Source organism: Salmo salar, chromosome ssa06 (genome assembly GCF_905237065.1).
Source record: "Salmo salar chromosome ssa06, Ssal_v3.1, whole genome shotgun sequence".
NCBI lineage: Eukaryota > Metazoa > Chordata > Actinopteri > Salmoniformes > Salmonidae > Salmo > Salmo salar.
The window spans coordinates 34,118,363-34,131,458 of record NC_059447.1 but is presented as its reverse complement, the minus strand read 5'-3'; the positions used below and the strand labels follow the sequence as shown (position 1 = coordinate 34,131,458).

General features: G+C 43.9%; 1 protein-coding gene across 3 annotated transcripts in view; it reads right to left on the bottom strand.

The window, feature by feature from the left end:
- LOC106607084 (phospholipid phosphatase-related protein type 5) overlaps positions 1-12,538 on the bottom strand; it is a 68,082-nt gene extending 55,544 nt beyond the window's left edge. The window contains exons 1-2 of one of the 3 annotated variants that reach the window (XM_014203676.2): positions 12,075-12,538; positions 6,874-6,999 (exon numbers count right to left, since the gene is read on the bottom strand). In XM_014203676.2, the coding sequence (XP_014059151.1) occupies positions 6,874-6,948 (75 nt within the window). In that variant the 5' untranslated portion in view covers positions 6,949-6,999; positions 12,075-12,538. The remainder of the gene's footprint in view (positions 1-6,873; positions 7,000-12,074) is intronic. The other 2 variants (XM_014203677.2, XM_014203675.2) reach the window with 2 other exon arrangements.
- Positions 12,539-13,096: the final 558 nt, after the last annotated feature.

Sequence of the window (13,096 nt, the reverse complement as noted above, 5' to 3'; positions counted from 1 at the left end):
ACCAGCTGCCTCTAATTGGAGATCATCCCAAACAAAACCCAACATAGAAATACAAAACTAGAACCTGACAACATAGAAAAACCAAACTAGAAAACCCCCGTCACACCCTGACCTACTCTACCATAGAAAATAACAGCTAAGGTCAGGACGTGACAGTAATTGTAAATAAGAATTTGTTCTTAACTGACTTGCCTAGTTAAATAAAGGTCAAATAAAAATTTGAAGGTGTCATAAGTATTTTGACAAATTCACTTACAGTGCATTCCTAAAGTATTTAGACCCCTTGACTTTTTCCAAATGTTGTTACGTTACAGCCTTATTCTAAAATTGATTAAATTGTTTTTCCCCCCCCCTCAATCAATCTACACACAATACCCCATAATGACAAAGCAAAAACAGGTTTTTAGAATTTATTAGAAATAAACTGAAATATGACATTTACATAAGTATTCAGACCCTTTACTCTGTACTTTGTTGAAGCACGTTTTGCAGTGATTACAGCCTTGAGTCTTCTTGGGGTATGATGCTACAAGCTTGGCACACCTGTATTTGAGGAGTTTCTCCCATTCTTCTCTGCAGATCCACTCAAGCTCTGTAAGGTTGCACAGCTATTTTCAGATCTCTCCAGAGATGTTCGATCAGGTTCAAGTCCGGGCTCTGGCTGGGCCACTCAAGGACATTCAGAGACTTGTCCCGAAGCCACTCTTGGCTGTGTGTTTAGAGTCATTGTCTTGTTAGAAGGTGAACCTTTGCTCTGGAGCAGGTTTTTAATCAAGGATCTCTCTGTACTTTCCTCTGTTCATATTTCCCTCGATCCTGACTAGTCTCCCAGTCCCTGCCGCTGAAAAACATACCTACAGCATGATGCTGCCACCACCATGCTTCACCGTAGGGATGATGCCAGGTTTCCTCCAGACGTGACGTTTGACATTAGGCCAAAGAGTTCAATCTTGGTTTCATCAGACCAGAGAATCTTGCTTCTTAGAGTCCTTTAAGTGCCTTTTGGCAAACTCCAAGTGGGCTGTCATGTGCCTTTGGCTTCCGTCTGGCCACTCTACCATAAAGGCCTGATTGGTGCAGTGCTGCAGAGATGGTTGTCCTTCTGGTAGTTTCTCCCATATTCACAGGGGACCTCTGAAGCTCGGTCAGAATGACCATTGAGTTCTTGGTCACCTCCTTGACAAAGGCCCTTCTCTCCCGATTGCTCAGTTTGGCCGGGCAGCCAGCTCTAGGAAGAGTTTTGGTGGTTCCAAACTTCTTCCATTTAAGAGTGATGAGGCCACTGTGTTCTTGGGGACTTTCAATGCTGCAGACATTTTTGGTACCCTTCCCCAGATCTGTGCCTCGACACAATCCTGTCTCAGAGCTCTACGGACAATTCCTTTGACCTCATGGCCTGGTTTTTGCTCTAACATGCCTGTCAACTGTGGGACCTTACATAGACAGGTGTGTGCCTTTCCAAATCATGTCCAATTAATTGAATTTACCACAGGTGGACTCCAATCAAGATGTAGAAACATCTCAAGGACGTTCAATGGAAACAGGATGCACCCGAGCTCAATTTCGAGTTTCGTAGCAAAGGGTCTGAATACTTATTAAAAACACATACCTTATTTACATTTGTAATAAATTAGCAAAAAAAATTAAACCTGTTTTCACTTTGTTGTTATGGGGTATTGTGTGTTGATTGATGAGGAAAGAAACAAATTTAATCAATTTTAGAATAAGGCTGTAATGTAACAAAATGTGGAAAAAGTCAAGGAGTCTGAATACTTGACCAATGCACTGTATATGTGTATTAAGGTAGTCAAAAGTTTAGTGTTTGGTCCCATATTCCCAGCAAACAATGGTTACATCAAGCTTGTTACGACACACTTGTTGGATGCATTTGCTGTTTGTTTTGGTTGGGTTTCAGATCATTTTCTGCCCAATAGAAATTAATGGTAAATGTATTGTGCCAATTTGGAGTCACTTTTATTCTAAATAAGAATAGAATATTTGTTTTTCCGACCACTTCTACATTAATGTGGATGCTACCATGATTACGGATAATCAGAAATGAATCATGAATAATGATGAAAAGAAAGTTAGAGGCACAAAGGCCCCAATACAACGTTTTTGGAGGGCATGATATTTATGCCTCTGTACCTTTCTCACTCATCATTATTCACAATTCATTCCATGAAACATTCACTTCTATTGGGTACAACATAATATGAAACAAAAGCAAAACCAACAATTAATTTGTCCAAATACTTCTGAAATAGGGACCTCTGAATCTCAAAGTCTTCTCACCAGTCATTCATGCTTCTCTCATTATTTAACTTGAACTACTTTCCCTTCCACAGTGCAGAGCTGCTGAAAACATTGTGCTCAAGCTGGGCTGGCTGGCTGGGCGGGCTGGCTGGGCGGGCTGGCTGGGCTGAGCTGGCTGGCTGGGCGGGCTGGCTGGGCTGAGCGCATTCTCCCTGCATTGATTCAGAGGCCAAAACATAAAGCAGGGGCAGCTCTTTAATGGACATTTACCAGATGGCAACCAAAGGAAAAGTCAGTTTTTCTTTGTGTCTTAGGGCTCCAGCTGATCACAGCACTCTAAAAAAATGTGTGTGTGTGTTCTTTGTGCACTTCACTTGAAAGACTCTCTCCGACAGGTGTGATCACACAAGTGTTACCCACCATCACACACTGGGGTTATTTTTAGAGACGGAGGAAGCAAAAGAGAAGGAAAAGTGTTTTTTTCACCTATTTCAAGTGTTAATGAGGCTGTGTGTGTGTGTGTGTGTGTTCTCCTGAACATTAATAAAAATTATATGAAAATTAAGGCAACTCGTTTTCAAATTAACAGATGTGGAATATTCACTACCGTAAATTGTCACCATTACCATTCCATGTCCTTACTGTGAATAAACCAACACAACAAAACTGAGCTTGATTGGCTAAATACAACATTAGCAGAATATTAAAGACACATTGGTTAGACACAAAACCACGATGAAACAGTGTTACCAAGCTTCTAAAAGCAGCTCTGAAAGCCTTAACAGTACATCAACAGTGCCCTCTTGTGGGTATAGAGTCCATGCATGGAACGCCGAGGGAAATGGTCCATCACACTGCATGTGGAGAGAGATGGTGCCCACACACAAACACAAATAGGAGTACTGCTCATTATGAGTACTGCTCATGCCAAAGACATTAAACACCCCTGCAGTCACGGAAATCTCCAACGTCACAATGATTCTGACTCAACCATTCAGTCCATAACAGTGGCTGAGAAAAGTGGGACATGTTCTATAAGAGGGGAAAGCACATAATGTATAACAGAACGGGTCATTTTCACATCCAAATAAAACATTTGAAACATTGAGAATAAATCAGTTTTCGTTGCTTTTTAAATGTTAGAGTAGAGTGTGTGTAGATCCTATTATTTGACTATTTCTTTATGGTTTAAGTTTTTGTTCATTGAAGGTGATGTTTCCAACTAGTCGGCTAGGTTATTCCTGCTTCCACATTGCAGCTGCAGCCATTATACAAAACACATTCCCACACTTCATAAACTGAATCTGTAACAACCCATACATGGTCCTGTGTGGACAGGACACATCAATATTAGGTTACAAGACGCACCACACACCCCAATCACATGACACCGGCTGTCCAATAGCAGTACATCCAAAGCCATCAGAGGGGCATGGAGGGGCCTTTGTATTTCCTCCTCCATTGGTCTGGATAACTGTTTATGTTAATGTGGCCTTTACAACCCCAAAGCTGAGTTCTCTGCTACACCTGATTACTTATACACACAGTGGATTATTTCCTAAAAGCATGTCAGTGTTCTGACAATGGCATTTCCATGCATCTTTTGTATCAACAGAGTGCTGAGAGAAACTGACCTGTATAAGCGCTATTGATGTTGAAATTCAGATATAAGAGACGGAAGGAGGTATCTAATAAATATCTATGACTTTCAGGGGAGAGAGAGATGTTATAGCCTGCATAATAGGGTAGGTAGTGGATGAAAGGAGGCAGAAGAAAGACAGAAAATTAATCCAGCTGATTGGTTTCCATGGAAACGGGCTGATGAGGTGTGAGTCTAAATAAAAGAGCAGGTCCTGGCTCAGTCTAAATCACTGTGTCTGTGACACACCGCTGGGGAGGGGACGGGGACAGGGGAGCTAAAATGGTTGGGTCTCAGTCAGACCACACTGTCACATCTTCTGCACTCACTCACTGCTACCTCACATATTGCACATTATGATTCCACACATCCCACTACAACTGTACTGAATACTACAACTGTACTGAATACCACAAGGTATATAGCATATATATATATATATATATACACACACACACACACACACACACACACACACACACACACTGCTCAAAAAAATTAAGGGAACACTAAAATAACACATCCTAGATCTGAATGAATGAAATAATCTTATTAAATACTTTTTTCTTTACATAGTTGAATGTGCTGACAACAAAATCACACAAAAATAATCAATGGAAATCCAATTTATCAACCCATGGAGGTCTGGATTTGGAGTCACACTCAAAATTAAAGTGGAAAACCACACTACAGGCTGATGCAATTTTGATGTAATGTCCTTAAAACAAGTCAAAATGAGGCTCAGTAGTGTGTGTGGCCTCCACGTGCCTGTATGACCTCCCTACAATGCCTGGGCATGCTCCTGATGAGGTGGCGGATGGTCTCCTGAGGGATCTCCTCCCAGACCTGGACTAAAGCATCCGCCAACTCCTGGACAGTCTGTGGTGCAACGTGGCGTTGGTGGACGGAGCGAGACATGATGTCCCAGATGTGCTCAATTGGATTCAGGTCTGGGGAATGGGCAGGCCAGTCCATAGCATCAATGCCTTCCTCTTGCAGGAACTGCTGACACACTCCAGCCACATGAGGTCTAGCATTGTCTTGCATTAGGAGGAACCCAGGGCCAACCGCACCAGCATATGGTCTCACAAGGGGTCTGAGGATCTCATCTCGGTACCTAATGGCAGTCAGGCTACCTCTGGCGAGCACATGGAGGGCTGTGCGGCCCCCCAAAGAAATGCCACCCCACACCATGACTGACCCACCGCCAAACCGGTCATGCTGGAGGATGTTTCAGGCAGCAGAACGTTCTCCACGGCGTCTCCAGACTCTGTCACGTCTGTCACATGTGCTCAGTGTGAACCTGCTTTCATCTGTGAAGAGCACAGGGCGCCAGTGGCGAATTTGCCAATCTTGGTGTTCTCTGGCAAATGCCAAACGTCCTGCACGGTGTTGGGCTGTAAGCACAACCCCCACCTGTGGACGTCGGGCCCTCATACCACCCTCATGGAGTCTGTTTCTGACCGTTTGAGCAGACACATGCACATTTGTGGCCTGCTGGAGGTCATTTTGCAGGGCTCTGGCAGTGCTCCTCCTGCTCCTCCTTGCACAAAGGCGGAGGTAGCGGTCCTGCTGCTGGGTTGTTGCCCTCCTACGACCTCCTCCACGTCTCCTGATGTACTGGCCTGTCTCCTGGTAGCGCCTCCATGCTCTGGACACTACGCTGACAGACACAGCAAACTTTCTTGCCACAGCTCGCATTGATTTGCCATCCTGGATGAGCTGCACTACCTGAGCCACTTGTGTGGGTTGTAGACTCCGTCTCATGCTACCACTAGAGTGAAAGCACCGCCAGCATTCAAAAGTGACCAAAACATCAGCCAGGAAGCATAGGAACTGAGAAGTGGTCTGTGGTCACCACCTGCAGAACCACTCCTTTATTGGGGGTGTCTTGCTAATTGCCTATAATTTCCACCTGTTGTCTATTCCATTTGCACAACAGCATGTGACATTTATTGTCAATCAGTGTTGCTTCCTAAGTGGACAGTTTGATTTCACAGAAGTGTGATTGACTTGGAGTTACATTGTGTTGTTTAAGTGTTCCCTTTATTTTTTTGAGCAGTAATATATATATATATATATATATATATATCACTTCGTTCCTCATTCAATTCTTTTCACCTTCCATGTCATACATCACACCTCACATATAGACCTCCATATTTCACATGACACAGAACACCTTGTACCTCAAATATCACCTCACATTAAATATGTGTGAGGGATGGCAAAGCGGAGTAAGGGGGTGCTTTTATTGTGGACCATAATCTAGCAGCAAAGAGACCTTCAATACCCTCTGAGTAATGTAGCTCCCACAGCAATATGGGACCCTGTCCTGTGTGTGCGTGCGTATGTGTGTGTGTGCACCTGTCGTCTGTATGTGAGTCTGTGTCTGTGCGCGTGTGTGTGCCTGACAGTGTGTGCAGAGCATCCAGTACCTATACAAAACACAGTTAGCTGTGATATCACTAAATACTTCAATGGATCAGATGCAAAGACTCATATAAACAGGAAGCAGAGATCACATATTGTAGCAGTGTGAAGATAGGAAACGCCATCTGAACAGATTACATAGTATAACAACTATTTTATACCCACTTTATCCACGTTACTCAGTCTCAGCCATGGCAGAGAGACCGTGGCAGTGTGGTGGATGTGTGTTGAGCTGACAATATTTACAACATTTTCCACTGAAGCTAAAGATGAGAAAGTGTTCCCTGGCGGCTGGACAGCAGACAACAGCCAATTGAGGTCAAGTAGTAGAATGAATGGAGCTCATTGAGCTCTGAGAGGAGCGGAGGGGGGTGAGAAACTGAATATGAGGAAGGTTAAGGGATACGGAAATTCCCCATAAAGAGATATCATCAACCAGCATGAAGAGGCCCTACTGGACCCATGAGGAGCCAGAGGGTATTTCATCAGCTCCTCCCAGTAGTGTCATTTTAGCCAATCAGGAAAAGGAAGACATGGCAACTCACCTCAACAAACAAGAAGCAGGGAACGATGGAGCTGCTGCTCTTCAAACCCGGCTTCTCCTCCTCCGCCGCCATCATGCTCTCGTTTTCTCTCTCCTGTCCTCTCTCCAGCACTCACTCTCCTCACGCCTGTGAAGGAAAGAGCGTTCCAGGTCAGTAAGAGTTGTCTTGATCTAAAAGGCAGCTCGAGGCCAAGTTCAAAGTATATTATTAAGTTTAATCCTATGACAGGAATGTAGCGTTGGATGGAACAATGGGTCTTGATGTTCTTATAAAGAATAACAATTTTGTTTACATGTTACCTCTGTGGCCATGACACAAAGTGCAAAGACCCCCCCCCACCCACACACTCCCACTCTCCCCGACACACACAAAGAAACAACTAAATAGCATAAAATAAGCCTATCAGTGTGCAGTAATGAGCCTCTCCCTCAGTCCTGATGAGTCAGTGCTGAAATGAAAATACAGATTGTGTCTAACACGGAATGCCACTATAATGAATGGAACCTTTATGGAGTTAGAATAAACATAAATCCAGCCAATGCACAACATGGAAATAGCATATCTTAATGACGCATGCTACAAAGTAGTCTTAGATGAGAAATATGCTCTTGACATTTGCATAATCACATCTATACTGAATTAGATTATATTCCAACCAAGGCACAACTCTCTGTCTGCATGTCTTATTCAATGTCATGTCTACACGCTTTACACGGCAGGTACGGGTGCTCTCGAGCGGCTAGATGTTCTTTACCGGTCGGGCCATCAGATTTGCCACCAATGCTCCTTATAGGACATAGCACTCTATTATAGCACTCTATACTCCTGTAAACTGGTCATCTCTATATACCCAACGCAAGACCCACTGGTTGATGCTTATTTATAAAATCCACTTAGGCCTCACTCCCCCCTATCTGAGATATCTACTGCAGCCCTCATACTCCACCCGTTCTGCCGGTCACATTCTGTTAAAGGTCCACAAAGCACACTCATCCCTGGGTCGCTCCTCTTTTCAGTTCACTGCAGCTAGTGACTGGAATGAGCTGCAACAAACACTCAAACTGGACAGTTTTGTCTCAATCTCTTCATTCAAAGACTCAATCATTGACACTCTTACTGACAGTTGTGGCTGCTTTGCGTGATGTATTGTTGTCTCTACCTTCTTGCCCTTTGTGCTGTTGTCTGTGCCCAATAATGTTTGTACCATGTTTTGTGCTGCTACCATGTTGTGTTGCTACCATGTTCTTGTCATGTTGTGTTGCTTCCATGGTGTGTTGTCGCCTTGCTATGTTGTTGTCTTAGGCATCTCTTTATGTAGTGTTGCGTTGTCTCTCTTGTCTTTGTGTGTGTTTTGTCCTATAGTTATATATTTGTATTTTTTATCCCAGCCCCCGTCCCTGCAGGAGGCCTTTTGGTAGAATAAGAATTTGTTCTTAACTGACTTGCCTAGTTAAATAAAAGTGAAGTAAAATAAAAAATACACTGTATCCCCAGCAGAATTAGCTTGAGAGGAAGAATACAACATGCTAGCCTTTTCGTTTCAAGGCAAGGCTAAAGGACAGACAGAAACAATGCAAACTGGACATGGTGCTCAGTCAGTGAGGAGTCTCCTGAGCTGGGACCTGAGGTTTTCCCTGACTACAGGAAAAACTACAGGCCCTAGTCATAGGCTATTGCTAGTCAGGTGAAACTCAGGTCCCTTCTTACGACCATCCAACCTCTGAAGTGTACCAGAACTCCTCCTGAAGAGATCCTATAGCTTGGATTAGGCTGTGAGGATGAATAAGGAATGAGACTGGGCTCTTAGAAGCAGATAGAACAACGCGAAGCAGGGCTGCTTTTAGAAATCTTTCTCTCTCTCTCAAACATCTTGTAGCTGTGACTGAACAAGCTAAGGCCCCAGGTAAGGGAAAAATCACCCAGGGTATTTTGATGAACCTGCTCTACTGATCCCAGCAGTAGATGGGCAGTGTAATGCAGCCTGAGTGGACGGCCAGGTATCTAAAGTCCCTAAGATCAGGATGTCAGGAGGGAGCAGCAGGTCAGAACACAGGTGTTGCTGTTTGAGATGGGACAGTGTCTGTCAAAGAGAAAGCCTTTGTGTCCACATGTGCTACATACCGAATAGACAAGATGTAGTATTTTGTAGAAACCTTATGGGTGGGCAGGGAGAGGGAGGAGAAGGAGATTTGTTGAGGAAGATAAAAGTAGGACACCAGGGGCAATTTTACCCAGAGATAGGAGAGAGAGTGTTGTTTGTTAGCATATGCCTGCCTGCGCATGTGTCTGCGTGTGTGTGTGTGTGTGTGTGTGTGTGTGTGTGTGTGTGTGTGTGTGTGTGTGTGTGTGTGTGTGTGAGTCCAGCTGGATTTGATCTGAAAGGGAGGCAGGGTGACAGGAGTCCTGATCTTGTTGGCTTGCCATCAGTCAGAGAGCACAGCCAGCCTGTCGTCACTGAGACACTGCAGCCCACACACACACACACACACACAAGTGAGTGAAATTGAGGGAAGAGAGGAAAATACCAGGGAAAGAGAGAGGGAGGAAAAAGAAAAAGAATGAGAGAAGGGGGTTAGGAGGAAAGGACAAGTGAAGGGAATGAAAGGATGTTAATATGAATAGACAAGCGACTAGTTAGCTGACACAGAGGAGTAGGAGGAATATACAATATCCTGCTGGTCTGAATCCACAGTCTTAGGAGAGGAGCCCAGGAAACCATATGTCCACTCTCCTCCCTCAGACACACGAACATGCACGCGTGCGACACACACACACACACACACACACACACACACACACACACACACACACACACACACACACGTACAGACACACACCGCCTGGGGACACAAAGGCTAATTGGACACTACAATCTGGATCACGGCTGCCTTCACATCCAGCTATTTCTACCACATACTGAGAGATACTACACACAGATATATTACAACTGCGCAGATATATTTAATCTACAACGATGTATATTGTAATATTCTATATGAACATAAAAGAGCAAAGTACAATGTACAGTGCCTTCAGAAAGTATTCATAGCCCTTGACTTATTCCACATTGTTGTTACCCATCTACACAATACCCCATAATGACAAAGTGAAAACATTTTAGCAAATTTACTGAAAATGAAAAATCTCATTTACATCAGTATTCACACTCCCGAGTCAATACATTTTAGAATGACCTTTTGGCAGCGATTATAGCGGTGAGTCTTTCTGGGTAAGTCTAAGAGTTTTGCATACCTGGATTGTACAATATTTGCACATTACTCTTTTAAAAATTATTCAAGCTCTGTCAAGTTGGTCGTTGTTCATTGCTAGACAGCCCTTTTCCAGTCTTGTCATAGACGTTCAAGCCTATTTAAGTCAAAACTGTAACTAGGCTACTCAGGAACATTCAATATGGTCTTGGTAAGCAACTCCAGTGAATATTGTCCAGCTGAAAGGTGAATTTGTCTCCCAGTAGTCTATCAGAAGACTGAACCAGGTTTTCCTGTAGGATCTATTCCATTACTTTTTATCCTAAAAAACTCCCTAGTTCTTGCCGTTGACAGGCATACCCATAATATGATGCAGTCACCACCATGCTTGAAAATATGAAGTGAACTGTTGTGTTGAATTTGCCCCAAGCATAACGCTTCGTATTCTCTACATAATGTTTTTATTTAGCAGTTTTACTTTAGTACCTTATTGCAAACAGGATGCATGTTTTGGAATATTTTTACTCCGTACAATATCATTTAGGTTAGTATTGTGGAGTAAATACAATCTTGTTGATCCATCCTCAGTTTACTCCTATCACAGCCTTTAAACTCTGTAACTGTTTAAAAGTCACCATTTGCCTCATGGTGAAATCCCTGAATGGTTTCCTTCCTCTCCAGCTACTGAGTTAGGATGGATGCCTGTATCTTTGTAGTGACTGGGTGTTTTGATACACCATCCAAAGTGTAATTAATAACTTCACCATGCACAAAGGGATATTTAATGTCTGCTGTTTTTTACCCATCTACCAATAGGTGCCCTTTGTGAGGCATTGGAAAAGCTCCTTGGTCTTTGTAGTTGAATCTGTGTTTTAAATTCACTGCTCGACTGAGGGACCTTACAGATACATGTATATGTGGGGTACAGAGATGAGGTGGTCATTAAAACATAATGTTAAACAATATTATTGCACACAGAGTAAGTCCATGCAACTTATGTGACTTGTTGAGCAAATGTATACTCCTTAACTTATTTAGGCTTACCATAACAAAAGAGGTTGAATAGGTTGGCTCGAGATATTTCAGCTTTTCATTTTTAATGAATTTGTAAAACATTGACATTATGGGGTATTGTGTGCAGGCCAGTGACAAAACAAATCTTCATTTAATCCATTTTAAATTCAGACTGTCACATAATAAAATGTGGAAAAAGTCAAAGGGTGTGAATACTTTCTGAAGGGCACTGCATATGGCAGTCTGGTTGATCCTTTCATCCTCAAAATGTAGCCATCCCCCTGACACAGTTCTACTCAGAGAGGTACAAGGTAGTATATTCAATGTGTTTGTACAGTCCAATGCAGCATTTACATGGCAATGTCTGCTTCTTTCTTTCACCCTGTGTGTGGCTATCCTGTGCTGCTGAATACTCTCCTATAACCAATCACATTCAAAGAGATCAGTCCAAGTCCCTTTAAATCACTGTACTGTTGTCTTGGTGCATTTCCAAGGTGTGTGTAGTTAGCATGCAGGATGGTAGTATGTTGAGTGTGTGTGCCTTGCTCGACAGACATGTTTCACTCAAACCAGACCACATGCTGAATCTGCAGATATCCTGTGTGCAGAATGCATGAACACACACACACACACACACACACACACACACGGTAATAACCCCCCCCCCCGCCAGAGAGACAATCCCACTTCACGCTATTAATAGGGCGGTGGAGGGTGTAGGTAGGGCGGGGGGGAGACCCTAATAGGATTTCAGAACGCTAGGTTATTAGAGCCTCCCTTTGGGGAATACCACGGTGAAACACTCCTCACCTCCAAATAAACACCAAAACACTCTCACTGCCTCTGCATCAGACCACAATCTGAACCATTGACATAAAGCGCAATGCTAACATGCTAATGCTCCTCATACTGCAACCCATGCAGACAGAGGAGAGGGAAACAGACGGAGGAGAGGAAAACCCATCACCCCCCTCTTACCTTAGACACCTCGCTGCTGCCTAGCTCCTCTGTTGCCGTGGCACCAGATTCCTACGCGGAGGCCATGTCAGATGAGGGAAAGTGCTGTGAAAATCTCCCCACCCAGCTGCATCTCTATCAATTCTCTTCTTCTTCTCTCCTCCTGCTCCAGAGTGAAGCGTGGTACTGGAGATCCTCAGACAGACACACGCGCACGGAGATAAAGCGCGCTAGCGACTCCCCAGCCCTCCTCACACACTCGACACACTCCCCCTCTAATTAGCCACTTCAAATAAGCAGCCTGGGCTAATCAATTAAGTGTCGGGAATTACTGCATGTGCTGCGTTGTCTTCCAATACACACCGAGAGGCAGGGTGTGTGGAAGATTGCGTATCCGTGTGTGAGTAAGAGAGAGGGATGTGTGGTATCTGTGCCGCTAGAGAGAAGCTCATTTGTATTCAAAACTTGTTTCCTTCCATCCCTCTCTCTCTCTGTCCTCCCTCTCCCTCGCAGTGAATGAGGGAGGGAGGGGATGTAAAACCCAAACAGAGTGGTGTGTGAGAGAGAGAGAGGGATTGAGGGAGGGGGAGCTCAGGTGTGCCTCTGTGTCGGGCTGCAGCCTGCCTGCCTCAGGGCACACAATCCAATGAATACATGGCTATTGATCTAGTGCTGGTGCAGGTTTAATACTGCAGGTCAGGACTGATAGGGGCTGGTTGCCTGCCTGCCACTGTTAAACAGGACAGGGTCAACAGCCAGAGGGGAACTGTTATAGTGGAAGGGAGAATCAGTGTGTGTAGAGAGTGAGAGAGAGAGAGAAAGAGCGACACAATTAGACCCAACCAAATCATGAGAAAACAACAAGATAATTACTTGACACTTTGGAAACTAAGCTGCACTTCCTACTCTCCTGCCAAATGTATGACCATATTAGAGACCCATATTTCCCTCAGATTACACAGATCCACAAAGAATTCGAAAACAAACCAAATTTTGATAAACTCCCATATCTATTGGGTGAAATACCACAGTGTGCCGTCACA